Raw genomic sequence first — 21,356 nt, 5'->3', positions numbered from 1 at the left:
GTTTAGCTGGTAATATGGATCCCAGTATGTCATCCTGTTGCAGAATATACCAATGTTTCTGGATGATTCGTCTAATTTTATCGGATTCCTGGGAATAGTTAGACACAAAGAATATCCTATCTTTATTCAATGTAGTGGAACGTGTAGAATCTTCCTTGCCGCTAATATTTTTGCTTTTATATTTAAGTAACTGACTCCTATCTGTATCCTGAAGTTTGTTAAAGGCTTGGCCAACTATGTGAGGGTCGTACTTCTTGTCAAGAAATTGTTGCTGCATGTCTTTACCTTGTTCGATGAAATCCTCTATTGCTGTGCAGTTACGTCTAACACGAGTGAACTGACTAAATGGTATACTGCGTAGCCAGTTCGGATGATGACTACTATTTGCCAAGATGAAACTATTGACATCAACATTTTTTTTTTTTTTTTTTTTTTTCTTCCCCCTTTTTTTCTCCTTTTTTTCTCCTTTTTCATTATCTTTTTTCGGTTGGGACAAGTTGTTATCAGCAGTCTGACTGCGGGACATCGGGACATACTATTGGATTCACCGCGCAATCTGGACCTACTTTTATTCCAACTACAAACCGCAAGTATCATTTCATATCACATGGACTAACACATTCTATGAGTCTAATCCACTCTGCATAGCTGATGTATTGATGCCAAGCGCGATGGCTACTCCTTTCAATTTGGAAGTTTCCAACCTTCATGGGGACTGTTAAAAACTATATCTTGATATCATACAAGGTTTTATCTCCAGCAGCATGTGTCATTAACCGAAGATACTAGGATTGTGGTTTATGGACGGTTTTGGAAGAGATCATTACTGCCATTCATTGTTATTTACTGTTTAATTATATAAAGGTATACCTGCTAATATATAGTAGGTTGTTAACCTATATGTATAGCAACGTGTAGACCGCACCATTACTGTCATTAATCAAATATTAGTACTGGTAATACTTATATCATACTTCCATTGTGATTTTAATTTTATTGTATTTTACTGTATTTTAATAAATGTTTGAAAATAATTATTGACCTTATGACATCAATAGAATATTAGATCTGCACTTTTGATAAATCAATTGATGAGCGCCCAGCATTTAAAATAATTTGGATTTTTTCTAAAGGGAGGGATACCCTTAGCAGGTGCAGCTCTCACAAACCTTGGTAGGAGAGCGCGATTCCACATTATAATAAAGTGAAATGTTAACTTAATACAACAATTTTAAAGTAAAACAAAAACCCGCCACCTAATTGCTACATAGGAGCTTCTCACCCCGCAATGAAAACCTCTCAAATACCTTTAAATCCGTTAACATCCAAAAGATAAATGTAAATATTGATGAATCTTATTAGTGATCTCACTTGGTAGTCCTTTAAACTTTCATAACTCTGGTGAAAAACACTTTCTACTTCACCACAGCTCTGGTGACGTACCATGTGGCTAGTAACCGAGAAACAGATCTGAAGCTTGGAAGAAACGTCTGCACCAATGTACTCCTGTTATTTTGTCAGTGTATAAATATTGTATTGAGCATGGTTTCTACATACTGCATTGAACGGCCTGTTCACTTGTAATGTTATGGGCTTTAGCTGTAGTGTAGTGAATGTATGCAAAATGCGTTAGAAGAAATTCATGAGAATTACTACAGAAAACAGTTGTTGCTTTAAGGAACCAATCAAATCCTTACTGTAACTTGTTTAGGGAAGTTCAATTAAACAAAGCAAATCAATTGTTTGCTACCTTCCTTTGTACTGGTACTCAGAAAATGTTCCCCTAAAGATGATTTTTTTCCATAGGAATAATTGAATACTACGCAAAACTGATATAAAGTTTATTTGAAAACAGAAAGTTACATGTGACAAGTTATTGTTGTAATAGATTTACAACTTGAGCGGGTGCATTAATAATCAGGGACTGATTTAGGTGAATTATCAATGAGGTTCTTATCGAGGGTTTCAAAATGGTACCATGGGCCATCTCCTTTCTGCCTCATATGACGACGTGCTTCCTTCTCATAAAGCCTGTTGTAAGGTAAAGGGGGGGAAATAAAATGTCGATATTTAGGACCTTGTGACACCCATTCCTTTGCTATGAAGGGCAGGTGACATTTATTGAACATGCTAATCATTCACTTAATCATGTAGTCATATTTTTTTTTTTTTTTTGCCTGCACCCCAGAATTTTAGACACATTTCATAATTACACTTATCTATAGAGAACATTTGGAACCACATTTATATGGTTGGTTAATTATTTACCTGAGCAAACGTTTTTCATTCTCAATATGCAGTAAAGCCATTTCCTTCTCATATGATTTTTGGTAAGAGTCAAACACATATTTGGCAAGACAACGAGTGATTGGGTGCTGAAAAATACACAGGAAAAAAATCATAACCTTGTAAGAAGAATCTTAAAAATAGGAGAGGTAACAACTAAAATCATAGGACGAATATGTCGTTTTCAAAATACAATAAATAATTTATGTCATTTAACTATAAATTATTATAAACAGAAGAAATAAAATTAAGATGACCTGAGTCACCATTACCCACAGTACTAATAAGTGTTTAAAATTTTAAGCACTATGTTTTCAAGTCAGTTCTGCTCCTGTAAAGACACTACTTAGCTGATCATTTCTTATGTATGTAAGAATATAATATAGAAACATATACATGAAGGACTCATATTGAAGTAGCAGTTTACAGTGCTTGCTGTTGAGTACTACAGGCTACTCTCTTGTGATGTTGTATACCATGCAGGACATACCGGGTAATACTCCCATTTTTCAGGAATATAGCCTTCTGGAATTTCTTCTGCAAGCTCTGCCGGACCTGATAAAAAAAATTAAAAAAAAGTATTGCTACACAATCAAGAGGCAAAGTCCAAGTACATAAGAATATTCACAGTCTAAGCCGTCAAAACAAAAACAACTGCTCTAGACGTGATACTGCATCACTTTTTTTTTTTTCATTGTAAACTACACACCCCTGGCCCGTTTTGGCAGCTAATCACTACTGATGGTCGCAGTATCCACACATCTAGTGTACAGAAACCTAGATCTTGTAATTAGAGATGCTCCAAGAGAGGGACAACACATTTCTGCCAGTAGGCAGAGATATGGTTTACAATAAGAAAATCTTCTCTATTCCAGGTGAGGGATCACACACAGTCACCTGGCCCTCTCTGCAACATCTCCTATCAGCAGCAGTTGTGAAATCCCCAGAGGTTAAACATCTTCTGGCGCTCCGATTTCAAATGCAGTGAGCAGATCACAGTATAAATGGGGCTGGTCATATCAGAGACCTGCATGTGATCTTCCCCTCACTGCTTGATTATTTCCAATTCCGCCATTGCCAGGGCACATTGTGTACCGTGCAAACGGTTGATGTACACTGGTGGTGACAGTGGACTTGATTCTCAAAAGATAATTGTTCCCCTGGAGAGCCAGTTGGCACGCACTGAACTCTATGACAGTTTTTATGATGAAGGGATTAATGGGCAGAATGCTGTCATACTGCTGTTGAAGTTCCCTTTTGCAGAGAGCAGATCTGAAACTGGATTTAGGACACAGCATCCAGGTAAGGGTCTAGCAAGGTAGCCTTAAGCAAAAGTTCATCCAGATAAAGGAGAATGGTGCTCCCTTGAAGACAAAGATGAGCAACGAAGGCAGACATGGACACAATGAGGTCCGCTGGTTGTGTTTGGATAGCAGGTCTCACGCATTGTCTTTATAAAATGTTGTAGCTTAAAAATAAAATAAAGCAATAGGCAGTAATCCATACACCTAACCAGTGATGAGTAAAGACAGGCGTTTTGAAATTATTAAGTGATATTTAGGGGAGAAAACCCCACTAAAGATGTATTTCTCCTCTATAATTTTCAGACGATTGCTATTACAAAACATCAACAGAGGCAGGACATTTTCACTGTGTCAGAGAAATGATACAATGTGGGCACATGTGAGGGGACTGTTTTCTAAATTTCCCAGAGGGGAGGGAGAACCAGTGAACAGAGTAAAGAGGCTGAAGAAAATAAATCATTACAAACTGTAAATGTAATCATTTTCAGAGTGAACAAAACTGCTCTGACATACAAGAGCCAAGATATTGATATAGAAGAACTTTTTTCAGGCTTACATATAACCATACCTCTGGTCCTATGATGGAGTATGCTCAACCATAGGACCAGAGGTGATCCAAGTGTTGATATTCTTATACAGGTACCTTTCATTACGACATATCACAACTATCTCAAGATAGCTCTATGTTGTGCTCAAGTTGCAATCAATACTGCGGTCTAGATAGAGTATATAAGATTAGATCATTTTTTCAGGGTTGGTCTCCACTTACAAGAAAAAAAAAACAAAGAAAAGTCTAATACTCACCAATAAATATATTTATGAGTGTGATGACCACAGCGGTGGGTACTGCACTCAGTAACACATAATATTTCTGCAAACAAAATTAAAATTAGGCTTTTTGTTTTGCGCACACACATATTACACACAGAAGGGAATTCAATTGTCTGTGTTACTGCCGAAAGTAACGTTGTCTGTGCTCTATTATCGTTAAAATGGTCATTTTAACCCAGATTTCTTAACACAAATAACCGTTAAAAATGACCATACTAATGGTAATAATGCACTTTTACTGTAGTAATGGGAATAGTGCGCAGGCCGCATTACTTTTAGCAGTAACGCGGCCAATTGAATCTAGCTAGCAGAAAGCAAGTACAGATAGCGATTGAGAATAAGAAAGAACCAATGGCAGTTCATTGGTGAGAGTGGCAGTCCCAAGAGAGAACGAATGTCAGCTATAGCCCTGATGTGTAACTTAAAGAGGAAAAAAAAAACTGTCATGGAGAGAGAAAACTGCTTAATGTAATAAAGTTGTGCATTTATTTTAACAAAAGAGATAACCTGGTTTCAGTTCCTTTTTAATAATTGTGTTTGTACCACACTTGTATGCTGACCATCTAACTTGTTACTACAACTGCATGTGCTGGGGCACCGTTCGCTTTAAACCCTCTAGAGCCTAAGATGAGGGGAACTGAATGATCCAGGAGTATGTGCCAGTCAGATGGACCTACCCCCCTCCCTCACAATGGACATACAGTATGTAGCTTTAAAATATACATAGAATGTATCGTCTGCCTAGGATACAAGAATTGTACGAGTATAATTTCCAGTAGATTATACCTATCGTTTTATATTTATTTAATATTGGATATTTTCCTCTATAGAGGTACTCTGCAGAATAAAGTGTTACCAGAACAAAAGAGGGAACAAAGAGTGTATTAGAGGCACTCTCAATCCACACTAACAACACAATTTTAATTTAAAAATATATCTTTATTTATATCCATTAAAAAAAGTGTATTATGTGTCAAACTATTATTTCTCCCAAGCAAAATGTTAAGACTAAAATAGTAATGTTATCAGTGGTAATAGAAAAATTGTGTGAACTTTTTTTTTTTTTGCTGTTTTTTGTTTTGAACCCTTTACTTAGAAAAGGGAATATATGTATACAAAAACAAGAAGCATAGGCAAACAAACATTCAAGTTATTCCCTTTCAAAATGTGTCCAATATAAAAAAAAGAGGGGTGCCGGAGGGGGGGGGGGGGGGGGTTGAGAGGGTAGGTACAGAGTGAGTCAGAAAGTAAAGTATAAAATCAACGTGTGAACATTTTTAAACAAAGGTGGTGAAAGGGAACTTCATCCCTCAGGTCAATACCTAGTTAGTGCATTCTTATTGTCTTCATTCTGTATTAGAATGATGTCAGTGGTCTGGTATCTCCCACCATTAATCACTTATATAGTCATAGATTTTCATACATAATCCATAATTTGTATTTCAGTTTCTACTGTGTTACATACAAAAGTATTTTAGTGTGTTACAATATTCACTTGATTTATTGAATGGCTTGCAGTATTTACATAAAAATTGGTAACTTATTACCTGATTAACATATAGACTCATTCATCACTGATTGTAATATAGCAATTGCTTCCAATTCACATACATTATTACATTACAAATATTCAGCGTATAACTTTTTCTACTACCCCCTCCAACAATTGCAGATTAATAGGAGATCTATAGACATTATACAGATTTATTCATTGTTTGATATTGTAAGCTGAGACAATGTAACAGCCTTTATTTCACTCCCAATTGTTGGAGTCCACCAAGTTGTATAATATAACAGCTCTATGATCTGAGTTATTTATTAATGGCAAAACATTAATTTTAATAAATAATAAGCATTTGTTGTTACTACATGAAGAAGCTGCATTCACACTGGTATATAGATAGGCCTGAACTATAGAAAACAACTTTGCCCATCATTGGTAGGAGCTGTAACTTATAAATCGGATTACTGAAAAATGTGTCCCCATTGAGACTTACAAGTAACTGGAGAAATCTTTTGTCATAGTAGGTTGAAGGTCTGACTACAAACAGTCGAGGTCCATGGCTGCTGAATCGCACAGGAACTACAGAAATACAAAAGAAAAGATTAAACATATTTTATTCTTGAGGAACAATAACAGCTTGTCCAGAAACCAATTTATTAGAATCTAAAACAAGACAATCTCATTTTCCCCATCAGACTCGTAGAGAAAATGCAAAAAAACAATCACAGTAAAATAGGACAACACATACAACAGTATATATTTCACTTGCACATATTCTCAAGATAAGTTTAAGAGACCACCATCAGTTCTTAGGCTAGGTATACACTGGAGAATTTTCCAACCAATGTTTTATCTACAACAATTGTACCTGCGACTGAAGGTTCCGATGGGTCGAGAGATTTACGTGCGCACACACTAGACACGTTTTAAATGATTTGTGGAAGACCAACCATCCGGGCAGGGACTTTTGACAGCCATATATTCTTGTCCTAAAAGATTTTGATTTCGTACACACTGAAACGATATATATGGGCTCCCTGCAGTGATATGCCCAAAAAATTTAAATAAAGGACAGAACATCTCTGGCAAAAAACCTCCCAAAAACTTTTAAAAGGGAAAGGAAGGAGATATATGCAATACACATCTTTTGTATATTAAATGTATGTGCCTTTTCTTGTGGACTGTACTGACAACGGTGAATAATTAGGCAAGCAGACATCTGCTATACACATCTATAGAATACACAGCTACTATTGCTGTTCCGTTAGAAGCAACTAATTGCCATTTGACTGATTTGTGGACACCAGGTGGGAGAGGTGAAGACATCAGAAATTTACATACACACCCCCTGAAAGAAGTTGCAGTATGAGTAACTATCTATCGGCTGTTGGTCGTGGAATCGGTCATGAATTCATCCACACTGCATGATCGGAAGGCAAGTGGAACTAAACAGTACGACCAAACAAATGAAACAACAATCGGCACTTTGGAACGACTGTTGTTCATCATATAAGTATACACAATGACGAAATATCTGACCAAACGGTTGTTTATCGGGTGATTGGAGTTGTTTTTTTTATCCAATTATGGGACCAGTGTGTACCTAGCCTTACTCTATGTGAAGCATTCTTGACAAAACAACTGGATTTCCAGTTATTATAACTTTATCAGATTGTGTGTGGAATAGATTCATTTGAATAAACTGCATTGATGTTATTTTGTTGTGTGTATCTATAATGTACTAATTTACAATCTTAGCATACACTTTCATTTTGATTACTGCTATAGAGAATTGCTGACTACATTCTTATTGCTTCTGCATATGAAATTAGTTAATTAAGCAAGAAAATGTAAATATAACAAGTTTAAAATATGAATTTTGGTATTATAGGTTACTGAAGTCTAAGGGTTATTGAACAATATGATCTAGTTGGAATCTAGTAGAGGTTACCAATGGGTCAGATTTGTATAGCTTTCAAATGTAAATATCTATACAGGAGATTATGTTTATTATTTTTCTAAATGGGATAACAATAAGAGCTGGTCATGTGCTTTGTGTTTAAGTTTAGAAGTTTGCACTGATACTTGAAGTTCTGATTTCCAATTGATTGTATATTAAAATCCTAAAGAAATTTTCTTTGCCAGTTAATAATCAAATATTTGACTATATACTCGTACTACTTAGTCTATAAATATATGGGACTCGAGTAAGGTTAATATTTCACTCCATGTTCTATGTTCATACACCCAGGATAGTAACAAATGTTGGTCAGTCAAAGACCCTAGAGGTAATTTATGCATTTGTGCCCATTTTGGCGAGAGCGTACCATGTTTTATCCAATGTTTACAACACATAATGGGTGTCTTAGTGGTTGCAAAGTTTTCCATCCTCTGAAGGAAGGAGCTTGATGGATAAGTTGTTCACGACTAATTGCCTGTAGGGGTTGTTCGAACTGCCAATTTTATTTCTGCTTGTGTACCAAGTAGCGAGTTTCCGGTGGATTTGAGTAGCGGAGAGGTTGCTTATAGCAACTAATCAGATTCTAGCTATCATTTTGTAGAATGTACTAAATAAATAACTAGAATCTAATTGGTTGCTATAGGCAACAACTCCACTTTTCAAAGCCGCAGGAAACTCAAAGCTAGATACCCCTAGATGATCTCTCACTCATGTTGCATTTACTACATAAACCGAAAAAAAGGAAGTTTAAATTTATTGAGGTGATGGTTCTAAAGTGGATGTTGGCTAGACTTTGAAATTACATTTTTCCTTTCCATCATGTACATTTACCTAAGGATTCACAAATAGTACTACATTAGTTTTCAGAAGGCAGTGCCAAATAGCAGACTATAGACAAACACCTACTTGTGCATTTGGAAAGCACAGTGGCTTAGTGGTTAGCACTTCTGCCTCGCAGCACTGGGGTCATAAGTTTGATTCCCAACCATGGGAACCATCCGCGTGGAATTTGTATGTTCTCCCCGTGTTTGCATGGGTTTCTTCCTACACTCCAAAAACATACTGGTAGATTAATTGGCTGCTATTAAATTGACCTTAGTCTTTCTGTGTCTGTGTGTGCTAGGGAATTGAGACTGCAAGCTCCAATGGGGCAGGGACTAATGTGAATTCTCTGTACAATACTGCAGAATCAGTTGCGCTATATAAATAGCTGATGATCATTAAGGACAATAAAATATGCTGCACTTATACATATTTTGCAGTTCATGAATCACTTCTACTTCAATTGCTCGGCTTGACGGGCGAAAAAATCGCGCTCTAAAACTATTACCGTTAATACGGTAATTACTCGCTGAATTTCAGCTCGCAGCTCCCTGAGTAAATTACTGTATGAACGGTTTTTAAGCGCAATTTTACCGTATTAACGGTAATAGTTATAGAGCGCGAGTTTTTCGGCCATCAAGCTGAACAATTGAATACCCCCCCCCCTAGTGTCAAGAACTAATCCTCCACAGACCGATCCTAAAATCTCAAGAAGTTGTCAAAAAGGACAAAAGTTTCTATGGAGTTTGTATTTAAATCAAATATAAAATAAACATGCTGGTTACTACAAGAGCTTTACAGGTTTCATTAGGTTTATTGATCTGTTTTAAACAGACAAGGCTTATATATCTTATTCAGTTACTTACTAGAAAAAAAAAGAACACTAAAAATAAGTAACTTGTGTTTTTCAGGGATTAAATGACTGAGCCACTGATTTCACAATGCAATTATCTATAGGTACAGAATTAAGTTGAATTCAATCCAATTAGTGTAGCATATAAATGTCAGTTTTACCAACATTTACTAAGAAAATGTAATTGGGGCAGCTGATCAATGATGCTCAGTGATACTGGCTGGCAAATAAGAGGAACCTTACTGCTTGCTAAGCCAGTCCTGGGACCCTCTGCGCATGCTCAGCCTGGAAATCTACCAAATTCATTATATTATATTGTTTTAATTAAAGTTTAAAAAAAAAAACACAAAAAATTATTTTAACGATAAAGAATTTTTCTTGTTGGCACTCCGGCCAATGCCATTCTGAGATGGCATTAGCAAACTGAAAGGACAGTGGCAATACTTGTACAGCCGCTGTTCTTGGTAAAAAGGATTCCCCAAGCTTTCCATTAAGCAGCATTGCAGAAGGGTCATTGGTAAATGGGAAGAAGCCTTAAATCCCAAGATCTACATTAAATAAAAAGACCACTTAGGCATTTAAAAAAAATACAGTGGCCCAAAGCAACTTATTAAAATTGGCAAGTATGTACATTGTGACCTCTTTGAAGCCAGTATTCTTCCCCACTGTCAGTTTGGGCCAGGATGCATGGGATCCTGACCTGTGCATTGTGAAATCAATGCCCCAAATCATTTAACACCTGAAAGACAGGTACATATTTGCTAAAAAGAAGTCAACACAAGTCTCAATTAACGCGACACTTCCTTGCCTATAGACCGATAAATGAAATGTGATAAGAGTATTAGTGGCTCAGGGTTATAACCACACAACTGTCCAGGACACTTCAATGTCAGTCTGCTCCAAGGTCATGCTGGGCACAGCCTCCCCGGAGACCTCTCTGGTACCTTACCCGCAGCGGCTGGCGGCACACTCTTCACCAGCCCGCTCCTCCCGAGCACCCCGCGCTGGAAGGGCTGCAGGCGGCTGACAAGAGCAGCCGCTGACCGGAGGAGGCTCATCCCCGCCATCTTTACTGAGGGCAAAGGGGTTGTGGGCAATGTCATCATGACGACGAACCACAGCGACAGGTTTAGTAGAAGCGGCGCTGCCCCATTGGTGAGCTGATCAGCTAATTCTCACCGTGTAAAACCTGTTCATACCCCTCATAGTACTAATGATCCATCCACACAGACCCAACCATCGTACTACTGGTCTGTCCTCACTGCCTCTAATACATAAATAACCTCTCGTAAGTGTTCGCCAGACACAACCATAGTGTATGTACACATCTGACAGATACTTCCTGTCTCAGAGCATTGTGGGAGATGCGTCTCGCCAAGATGGCGGCCTCCGCAGTCAGAGGATTACTGTCTGGTGGTAGACACCTGTGTTCTATATCTGCGCCGCTCTCCGTGAGGACACTAGGAAGCCTCCCCAGGTAGGAAGAGATGTGACATGGCGATCACCCAGTGAGAGCAGCTGCTGCTGTAACAGTGTTACTAGCACTATGATACAGGGTGTAACCTTCACCTGCCTCACTGCCCATCATCTTCCTCTTCAGTCTAAAGTATTCTTCATCTGTATCCCACTGACTGTCCTCAGAGGCCAAGACACTGCTGTGTGCAGTCACTGGGAATCATTTAGCATAATTTCTTTCAGTATGTCTGATCATTTAAGGCATGTTTTATTTTTTCCCATATGAATTTTGTGTCTGTTGTACTACACTTTTAGTTTGTATTTGTGTTGCATTTTCCATAGTGTTTTAGTGTAGTTTCAAATCACATTTGCTGGGAGACTGTTTTAAAGGATATTAAATCTAAAATGGCTATTAAAAGAGGCACCACTAACACTCCAATATATATGTAAAATCTTCTTGATCTTATCAGTATTCAGCATATTTGGGATGGTTGTAATAATGGGTGAATATTGTTATCAATGCAAAACCGTATTTAAGCTGGTTGTCTGGTGTAGGATTGCCACACATCTAAGTTGGTGTTATTATGATAAACCATTGTCAGCTTTTACCCTAACCAGTTAGCAACTATATACTTGGCCCTTCGGCAGCACCATCGCTCAGAATTGGGATCGTCAGGGACTTTCAATAGTTCTGCAAAGGGGAGCCACATAGGCCCACAGAACTTCCTCAACCCAGCTGATGGGAATGCCTGTTACCTTTGACACACTAGCTCCTTGCCTTAGTATAGCTACTAATGTTTTAGTTTATTTGACATATGATCTGTGTCATGTTTGAAATGATTCATGAGACTGATTAGCAGGATTATATGTGTATTCTTTAAAGTTATCCCTTTACCCATAGGTGGTACTAATTATTCCACTTGTGGTTCTGTGAGGACACCTGAAAAGCATGCAGTTCTGGTGGTCTCTGAGGAATGAATTTCAGAAACACTCCTCTACAGTATTCCAATACTTTGCAGAGGGCTAGGATGAATCGTAGGGTTTTGTTTCTTATTGAAAATGGTGTTGCTGCTTAATACAAAATAATTAACCTTAAGGTTGGCATATTCCTTATTTTTTAATGGCTTTTCCTGAGCTACAAATCGGTGAACAGTTAGGCTGGGTACATACTACAAGGTTTTAAGCCGATTATTGGGCCAGTCACGCGATAAACGACTGTTTGGCCAGATATCGCATTAGTGTGTACGTTCCAATGATGGAGGATTATCGTTCCAAAGCACATTGTATCATTTGAATTTTTAAACTGGACTAAAAATTTTGTTCAGTGATGGAACAATGTCCTTCCAATTCTGCAGTGTGTATGCACTCATGACCGACAGTGTCCATAGATCTCTATGCAGTGTGCCGGACACAGATCTGAAGTGAAATATTGTTAAACCTGTTTAGTGTGTACACATGAATCGGCATGCTGATCAGGTTTTTTTTGTTTTTTAATCATTGGTAAACTCGTTCAGGATAGCTCATCGGGAGAAATTTTTGTATAGTGTGTACCCAGTCTTTACTCTAAGACATGAACTTGTTTGTTTCACTGATCGGATATCCATTTCTGAAACATTTGTGGCGTGACGGTGTATTTTGGATGCAGCCTGCTCTATTATACATTGGGGTCAAGGGAGTGTCCTTCATTGAGAGCACTAAAATTCAAACTTCAGCAGGAGAAAATTACCTTTACCGAGTCACCAGATGTTGAGCATCTTGCAAACGGCAGGAATACGATGTGCTGTTGTTAGGAGAGCCCTATTTATATGTGTCGCTAGAAATTTTACAAATAATGTCAACCAACATGCATTCTACTTGTGGGGGGAAATCCAAGAATGCAGGCATTGTACTAATGTCATCAGAAATGGGACTGAGCTAATACAGGAATGAGTCTTTGTGAGTAGGACATGAGTGTGCTAGGTTTGTAATGCTTTTGATTTATTATAACATATGGGTTATATTGGCTTTCAGTTATCAACATTATAAAACAAAATCTCTTGACACTTTTTTTTTTCAGTATCATTCTCAGTGGTTTGGATAAAAGAACAGCAGAGAGTGCTTCTCGGCAGCGGTGCGCAGCTTTTCATTCATCAGCAACACGAAGAGGACTTGAGGAGTTCTTTGATAACCCAAAGAATTGGGGAGAAACATCTGTGAAGTCTGGTCGGTTAATATAATTTTTTTCCAATTTTGTTTTATTATATCAGATGCTTTTTTTTATAGTAGTATGTATAATTCGTTATTTCAGTCTTAGGGATAAGGGTTTGGGGTTTATTTGGAGTTTTTTAGGAGTTCTTTGCCTAAAATATACTAAATTAAATGTAAGAATTACCTCTGTCTTTCCTTTGCCATTCTCTTTCTCTAATTTATAGATCTGTACAGAAAATGGGTTTATGGCTAAGAACTCTTATACCTGTATATAATATATCAATATTGTTGTCCTTTTTTATCAGTATAAAATTCAATTTTAGTCCATTTCTATTATTAACATGTGTATTTTGCTCACAGCAGATTGTAAACCAGTTTTCTGTGCAACTATTGTTCTATTTATTGTGTGTAAACCACCATCTCTTGATCCAGTACTGTATGTAGTTTGTTTGATATTGGCATTGTTTTGTGTACTATGTCTTCCCTTGTTGCACAATGCATCAACTGTACATAAATTAATTTTACTCTTACAAAATTAAAATGATACCACCACGATTTGATTTATGTGTAAGAATTTTTATAAATAACATCACTAGCCTACAACTTTGTCTTTTTTATGTTAACAGGAGATGCCTGGACTCTTGGCCAGCTGAGAGGGAAGAGTAGTGAAGATTTACATAAACTTTGGTTAGTAATGCAAGCTATGCCACTTCAACACAGGATATTAAACCAATGACAGCCAATTATAATATTGACAGCTAGAGGAAAGCAATTGGCATCAGTTAAGTCAAGTTCTTGGGCAATCCATTTCCATTTTAAAGAAACAATGAGTTTTGTAAAAAAAAATATACTCTGGTTACTCATTTTGCATCATTATGTTTTGCCAAGTCTTTTAATGGGAGTTTAGTCAAAACACACAGAAAATGGGAATACTGTATAGGTGTTCTATCATGTTCCATGATGCTTGGGGCAATCAATGTTTTGCCTTAGATGTTCTCTGTAAGCTGAATAATTTGGAAAGTTTACACCCACAAGAACGTCACCTTTTTCATTCTTTGAGCATTCAGTAGTGCTTGGAACTCTGACCAGGCTTGAGTCACAGGCCTTCTATTTGCATTCACCATCTCTATGCTTTGCTGATCATTCTTCCCCTGCCGCTTGTATTGACACAACTTTGACTTGCAGGTGCTTGGATCCCAGGTTCAGTTAAAAAGCTGTATTTGATTTGCTGACGACGTCTTGTTGACGCTTTCTAACCCCCTAATCTCGCTTCTCAATTTGCTTGAGGAGTTCGCAGAATATGGAGCCCTGTCGGATTATAAAATAAATCTAAATCGGAAGCCCCGTTGCTTCAAAAAGTTTTATACCTGTTCCAAACACTACCTATACCAGTCTCGGGCACGTATTTGGAAAAAATCGAGGCTCAAACGATCTTGCTTAGCCAAGTCCACCCATTCCGGGGGGTATGGTCTTCCGCTCTTCGACCGCTACTACCATGCGGTCAACCTCAGCCATATCATCTCCTGGCAGTCGGCCCCGAAGGTAAAGAGATGGGTCGATCTAGAGTACGCACTCACACCAGCTCATACTTTCTCCCCTGGGACCCCCCGTAGTCAAAGGCTGGCCTCAGTTTATTCTCGCCCTACTATACAATTCACACTCGACATCTGGGACAAATTACATAAAAGATGGGGTCTCGCCTCATTCCCCTCACCTCTCACGCCGCTTTGGCGCCATCCAGATTTCCCTGCAGACAATTCCAACTCATACTCCTCATCGTGGCAGAAAGCTGGCATCACTCAGTTTATCCACATATTAGGGGAATTTGTTACTCATACTCTCTTGGACCTGAGAGAGAAAACATATCTTCCTTCATCCTTGTACTTTGCTTACATTCAAATAAGAGGCTTCGTACAAGCCCAATGCAGAACATCCAAACTACGGAAGCCCACACCTTTTGAGAGGAGTTGTATATACCAAAGAGGGGCTTCAGGATTGATTTCTCTTGTTTATCACGCTTATTTGAATCCTGTAACCTATCTAAATGAACCATTCAAGTCCGCATGGGAGCTTGATACTCGAAAAATCTGGATCAGGAGGGATGGTCCCAGCTCAGGCTTAGGATCTCCAAGATTCCATTAACACATCGATTAGAGAGAGAACCTATAAAGTTTACACAAGGTGGTATATGGTGCCTACGAGACTACATAAAATTTGTCCTGGTACGTCGGATCTGTGCTGGAGGGCCTGTGGGGATGTGGGATCTTTCTATCATATATGGTCTTATGGTCCCAGATTTCTGCTTTTATCACCAACATATTAGATGTTGAGGTGCTCCCGGACCTGCTGGTTATGCTATTGTTCTCTCCTGTCAAATCTCTCAATAAATACTGGTATAAGCTGGCACAACATGTCTGTGCTGCGACACATGCTAATAGCCAAAGACTGGAAGTTCCCCCGCCCTTCGAGCCTCCAAAGCATAGTCTCTCAGGTCTGGTACATGGCATCAATGGAGTATGTTACTAGTCTCCTCCGCGATAAGATCCCACACTTCCACAAAGTGTGTGATCCCTGGTACTCCTTCCACCAGACCTCAATGCCTGCCACACAGTGAGGGGCTCCTTACGTTTATATCTTGTGAGTTTTACATTTTCTCTGATCTTTTTTCGCAGGAGTTGCGTACTTAAAAGTCTCCTCGGGGACGGATCCGAGACATCCCAAGGTGTTTTTTCTGGTTTCTTTGTGTTCTCGGGAGATTGGTGTGTGGGACACATCTTCTCTTGGGGCCGCACTGATCCTCTCCTACTTTTTTTCCCCCCCTTTAACTTTTCTCTTTCCTTTTCCTCCCCTTTTTCTCCCCCCCCCCCCCCCCCCCCCTTCTCCTTCTTCCCCCTCCTATTTTCTTCTTTCCCTCTTAAGGAACAAAATATATAGAAAAAACACCAACGACATGGCTCTCTAATGTAAGAAAGTAAATAATTGTTGACATATCTCCCTTCTCTTTATATGCCCACTGAGGTGGACTAAAAGGACTATGTATGGTTTATTGTATGGTATTTGATTGTTGATTTGTTTCATTTATAATTCTTCAATGCTCCTTATTTGTACTTTATGGAATTCTTGTTGTTGAAAATAAAGAGTTTAAAAAAACAAACAAAACAGTATTTTCACTAATTGGATGAACCTACTGCTATAGGCTGCTTGTAAGGCTGTGCCTGGATCTAATCACCTGTGAACTATGTTGACAGCAGCAATAGATAAATGGACAGAAGTTGCAGGTTAATTACTGCTTGAGGGCTGCATTATATAGTGTTCAACGGGGATGCTTATTATGGAGGGCTCTACATAGAAGGGACAATGGGTTGCTTTGGGCTATGTAATGGACAATTGGGGCTGTACCGGAACAATGAAAAGTATAATTGTTATTTGCAAATAAGGTTAATCATTAAAAAATATTATTATAGACAAAAATCAATTAAGAAATTCATATACAATACAGTCATTAAATTAGTATACTTTCTAAGATGAGCCAATTGACACTGTAAGTCATTTATTTTTTTCAAAAAAAGTTTTTATTAACAGTCCAGCGTATAAAATAACAGAAAATAGAAACATTTGCAAGTGAAATAATATACACAATTAAAGGATTGCTTCAATCAATGGACGGACAATACTCTGAGTCCATGTGAAAAAGAGAATAGAGTAACCGGTAGGTTTGCATGTATTAAGAAAGTCTCAGAGAGAGAAAGGAAAAGAGGTGAGCAAAATTTGTGAAACTGAGAAAAGAGGAGAAAAAATGGACAGGAGAAGAGAAAAGTGAAGGAAACAAAGATGGAAGAAAGAGAAAAGAGAAAATTGAAGAGTGGTGTGGCAGAAACCATCATGAGAGCATTAGGGGAAAGTTGGGGGGGGTGGGCAGGGAACACTGCAGGTCATTTCTTACCTGTCTGGAGTGTTCAGAGAAGCTGCTTCTAGCTTCATGTTTCCTACTTTCACGTGGAAGCTTTGCTTTATGTCATTACACTCATCTGGCTTTAAATATAAACTTGACTTTTATTAAATATTAATTTACAATGTGGAAGCAATTGGATGATACACAGCTCACGTGGGAGGATCCTGCCTAGCATTGTCTTCTTACTGGCTTCACTTTCTCAAGAACTTTTTTCAGCAATGTTTTTTCAATAGTTTTTCTGCTTCCTATAAGAACGTGGATTCCACTGTTCTTTAATTTGTTTTGATCGCAGAATAACATACATACTTTCCTCAAGTTTTTACCCTTTGATGTGGCACCCAGACTCTTATATGTACTGTACATTTTGTACAATGTTCCTTTAAGTCCAGTGGTGTCTAGTTGTCTGTGGCTGTCTGAGCCTTTGGTTCTTTTTTTCAGGAACGTTTTGGTGAGCGGTTTGCTTATACATTGGTTAGAAATACCTTGTATTTTTCCTCTAATACCCATTAAAGATATGTTTTTATTTTGTTCATTTGCCACAATATCATAACTGGAAGTTATTGTAAATACAGTAATGTTATGTTTTCTTCAGGTATGTGTTACTGAAAGAGAAGAACATGCTGCTGAGTTTAGAGCAGGAATCGAAGCGACAACGTGTAGCCATGCCAAGCCCTGAGCGGCTGTACAAGGTATTAACATGACTGTAATGACATTATATGACTTTATAAATATGATAGAGCAAATAACGCATTCCCCTCCCTCATCTCAACATATTTGTGATGTGACCTATATGGAAAGTTCTGGGTAGACTGCCTCTTCCACTTAAACCTTTCCTTCAGACACAGATGACTGCTATCCAAGGGCTTGGCTATAATTTGTTTTATATCTACAATAGGAATTACTTATTTTAAAAATGTTTTTGATGGGTCATCTAAGAGATGTTTGGTAGCTATTGTGTAATGGCAGATTAGTAATAAACGTTTATAATACCATGTGCTATATTTTTCTGAACACGTTAAGTCCAAGTAAGCAGTAAAGGAACATCCACACTCATTTCTGCCAATTACATCTACTGAATGTTTTAATATGTGCTTCAGGTGACCAAATCTATGGAGAACCTAGACAGAGTCGTTACCGAAAGAGAAAGTGCTCTTCGGCTCCTGCAGACTGGTCAGGAAAAGGCAAGACCAGGGGAATGGAGAACGGACTGCTTTGGGGAAACAACATGGTATAAGATTTTATTAGTATCACTTTCATGTCAAACTAATCTGATCAGTTTTTACAAGCAAGTAAATTGTAAACTTGGCAAAGCAGTTAATTTAATTACACACAGATTGATACATAAGATAAAAAAGCACTGGAACTAGGGGGATATATTTACATACATACTTATCTGGGGGATCAGTAGCAGAGGGTTGTTATCATGCTGAAGTTATTATTATTGTAATTTAAGTGCTGACATATATTTGCAGCACTGTACATTAGGGGTATGGTGATAGAGACAAATCACATACAATGACACGTCAGAAGTGCCGGGGACAGTTGATAAATAAGGTAGCAGAATAACAATTATAGCTGTTGATGGGAAAAGTGTGTGACTACTGTCAATCAGGGACATTATTAGTCACCAATATTAAAGCAGCCATTGGCTACTCCCATATTTCTGCAGCTTCCAGTTGAGTGGGTAAATGAGTAAATTGTTAAGTTGGGAACAGAAATGGCAGATGAGGTTCAGTGTAGATAAATGTAACGTCATGGTAATAATTTCATTACCTGTACATTAAAAGGGATACAATTGGGGATATATTATTTGGTAATATATAGTTGGATGTCCATTAGTAGTATTGGCCAATAAAGTGCCAAGTATTTGGTAATGCCCAGTAATATGGGCATTATTAGTAGGGTCCAATGGGTGAACTGTAGTGGTAATGTTAAGTTAAGTGCTCAGAAGGAAACCAAATTAGTACTCTCCCCATACCTGCTACTTTCTCAACCTGTATCTTCTGATACAGCTGATGGTAGAGCTGTACACTGTCATACCTGACGTGTATGATAACACCTATTTGGTCACTGCCTGTGGTTATAATTACGTCAAGTGATCTAGTACCGTTGCTTTTAAGTCCTCTCTCTCCACCTGTAACACTGAAATCCTTCCTGTGGGTAGGAGGAGATAGCATTTGCACAGCCTGCATAAATATAATTAATCTACCAGTCACACAATCAGACTTGTTGCCATGGTAGTCACATGACACTGTGGAAACTGCAGAATTCTAATTCATTTATAGCAGCCTGAAGACACAAACCACAGAAAATGGTAATTGCCAATATCCTTCTTATAGCCTGTCAGTGATTTCGGTAAAAAAACTGTTTTGGTTTTCTTCATGGGATGGATGCTTTGGCAATCAATAAAAGGGAAAACACTAAAGTTTGCCCTCCCCTGCAGCCTATCAAGCTGGCACCTTGTAATCAGCTTTAGTTTCATCTAAAGGCCTTCAGTAGGCCTATTTTTACAGCTCAGTCCTCAAGTTCCAGGTAAACGTTTTAGAGGCTTTCCCTTTACCTGTACTGTGTTGGTCTTTTTGTCAGCATTTTTTAGGGGAGGAGAACAAAGCCGAAATACAGATGATCAATTTATTTAGTTGTGTTAATTAAAAATATGTGGTGCCACATATACATCTATGTATTTCCTAGTGATAAAGGGTTTTCATTAATTACCATCCATGGAAAGATGGAATTTAATAATGTTTCCTAATACTTTATGTAAAACTATTTGCATTTCGGTTGGGGTGAATAGCTATAACAACATTTTGTCACTTGTATTTCCTCTTTGCAGGCATAAATTAAATGAATGGCCAATTCCTTGGTACATGAACAGACGTCACATGAAAAAGAAGTTTTTTGCTTTGCCATATGTTGATCATTATGTCAGGTAAGATTTAGTAAGACACAAAATGTATTAAGACTGTTGTTAATATGACAAGGGGTGTGCCACTGTGCATTGTTGTATAGGCCTTACTAGAAACGTAACTATACATTATAACTATACATATAATGTGATTGTGCAGCGTTCCTTATGTTATAAGTGGAGACGTTGCTGATCATCCAGGTGCGTTTCTTTCAGGTTGAAGATAGAGAAGGAGCAGCGAGCTAAGGCAAGACAACGTAATGCTGCAAAGAAGCAGCGACTTGATCTGGAAAAGAGGTTCCCACACATAGCTAGCAAATCTTAAAGTAAATTGTTTGTATTAATTGTGAAATAAATAGCTCAGCGTTTGTACCTAAACTACAATGGTGTTACATTTATTTTTTCTGTATACTAAAAAGGCCTATGAAACATGACGCTTGACTTTCATACACAGGAGTACAACAGTGGCAGCACACTGTTCTCTTCACCTTACTTACAATGGCTAGGCTACACTGGAGTACTTTCGGCACTCTTGCTGTACTTTAGTACTCTCAGGGAATTTTTAGCAGCTGGTTTACCAAATACGCTACATTTGTTGTATCCTCTTCCAATAGTTGGGATGCAACGCCTCAAGTTGTGTTTCTTCCCAACAGATGGAGAAGACAACAGGCGTAGCTGGATCCATAGATGGTTAGAAATACTGACACGAAGAGTGTAACTGCACAGCACTGTTGTGTGTGTATAGCGTAGGCCTAAGTGTATAGACAGATCATTGTCTGGTAAACTCTCCCCATGTGTATAGAAAGAACATTTAATTAGAACCCTTATTACGATATCCATATATAAAATCAGTGCCGTAACTAGACATTTTAGTGCCCTGGCCGAGACAGGGCACCGGTGCCCCCCCATCTAAGTGGGAGTGACATTTGCCAAGTGGGTGTGGCCACCATAATGCGGGGGTGTGGCTAGCACTTTACTCAAAGAATTCTTTTACACATATTTGCAACTGCATGATATAGATATATATATTGTGGTGGGATTGAAATAAACTCTGGTGTGTCTCACACTAGTTACCGTGTATAAGGTAAGTAAAGGGAGAGTTTAGGAATTACTCTGGTGATTCTTTGTAGGTTATGGAGAAGTCAATTCTCAATATTTCTCACCTAATATATATATATATATATATATATATATATATATATATATATATACACATATACACACGTTAGAATAGAAGAAATATTATTGCATAAATTGTGTTAACCTTGCACCCTTTTGCTTTTTACATTAATAAATC

General features: G+C 38.0%; 2 protein-coding genes across 2 annotated transcripts; one reads left to right on the top strand and one right to left on the bottom strand.

Annotated features, from left to right (window-relative positions):
- Positions 1-1,827: 1,827 nt before the first annotated feature.
- NDUFB5 (NADH:ubiquinone oxidoreductase subunit B5) lies at positions 1,828-10,667 on the bottom strand. Its single transcript, XM_075202172.1, has 6 exons — positions 10,510-10,667; positions 6,419-6,504; positions 4,395-4,461; positions 2,777-2,841; positions 2,269-2,375; positions 1,828-2,031 (listed from the first exon to the last, which is right to left on the bottom strand). The coding sequence occupies exons 1-6, from the start codon at positions 10,664-10,666 to the stop codon at positions 1,911-1,913; spliced, it is 603 nt and encodes a 200-aa protein (XP_075058273.1). The 5' UTR covers position 10,667; the 3' UTR covers positions 1,828-1,910.
- Positions 10,668-10,875: 208 nt separating this feature from the next.
- Positions 10,876-20,437, top strand: MRPL47 (mitochondrial ribosomal protein L47). The gene is made up of 7 exons (XM_075202171.1): positions 10,876-11,037; positions 13,072-13,217; positions 13,829-13,889; positions 17,747-17,843; positions 18,252-18,382; positions 19,988-20,083; positions 20,276-20,437. The coding sequence occupies exons 1-7, from the start codon at positions 10,925-10,927 to the stop codon at positions 20,382-20,384; spliced, it is 753 nt and encodes a 250-aa protein (XP_075058272.1). The 5' UTR covers positions 10,876-10,924; the 3' UTR covers positions 20,385-20,437.
- The last annotated feature ends 919 nt before the right edge of the window (positions 20,438-21,356 follow it).

Source organism: Mixophyes fleayi, chromosome 3 (assembly GCF_038048845.1).
Source record: "Mixophyes fleayi isolate aMixFle1 chromosome 3, aMixFle1.hap1, whole genome shotgun sequence".
Taxonomy (NCBI): Eukaryota; Metazoa; Chordata; class Amphibia; order Anura; family Limnodynastidae; genus Mixophyes; species Mixophyes fleayi.
The sequence above is the reverse complement of the archived record's forward strand: the minus strand, read 5'-3'. Positions and strand labels throughout refer to the sequence as shown.

Coding starts and splice junctions, on each gene's coding strand:
- NDUFB5 (XM_075202172.1), bottom strand. CDS start 10,666: ATGATGACATTGCCCACAACCCCTTTGCCCTCAGTAAAGATGGCGGGG. Junction 6,505..10,509: donor TGTGCCGCCAGCCGCTGCGG/GTAAGGTACCAG, acceptor GTATTTCTGTAG/TTCCTGTGCGATTCAGCAGC. Junction 4,462..6,418: donor AAAGATTTCTCCAGTTACTT/GTAAGTCTCAAT, acceptor TTTTGTTTGCAG/AAATATTATGTGTTACTGAG.
- MRPL47 (XM_075202171.1), top strand. CDS start 10,925: ATGCGTCTCGCCAAGATGGCGGCCTCCGCAGTCAGAGGATTACTGTCT. Junction 11,038..13,071: donor ACACTAGGAAGCCTCCCCAG/GTAGGAAGAGAT, acceptor TTTTTTTTTCAG/TATCATTCTCAGTGGTTTGG. Junction 17,844..18,251: donor GCCCTGAGCGGCTGTACAAG/GTATTAACATGA, acceptor TATGTGCTTCAG/GTGACCAAATCTATGGAGAA.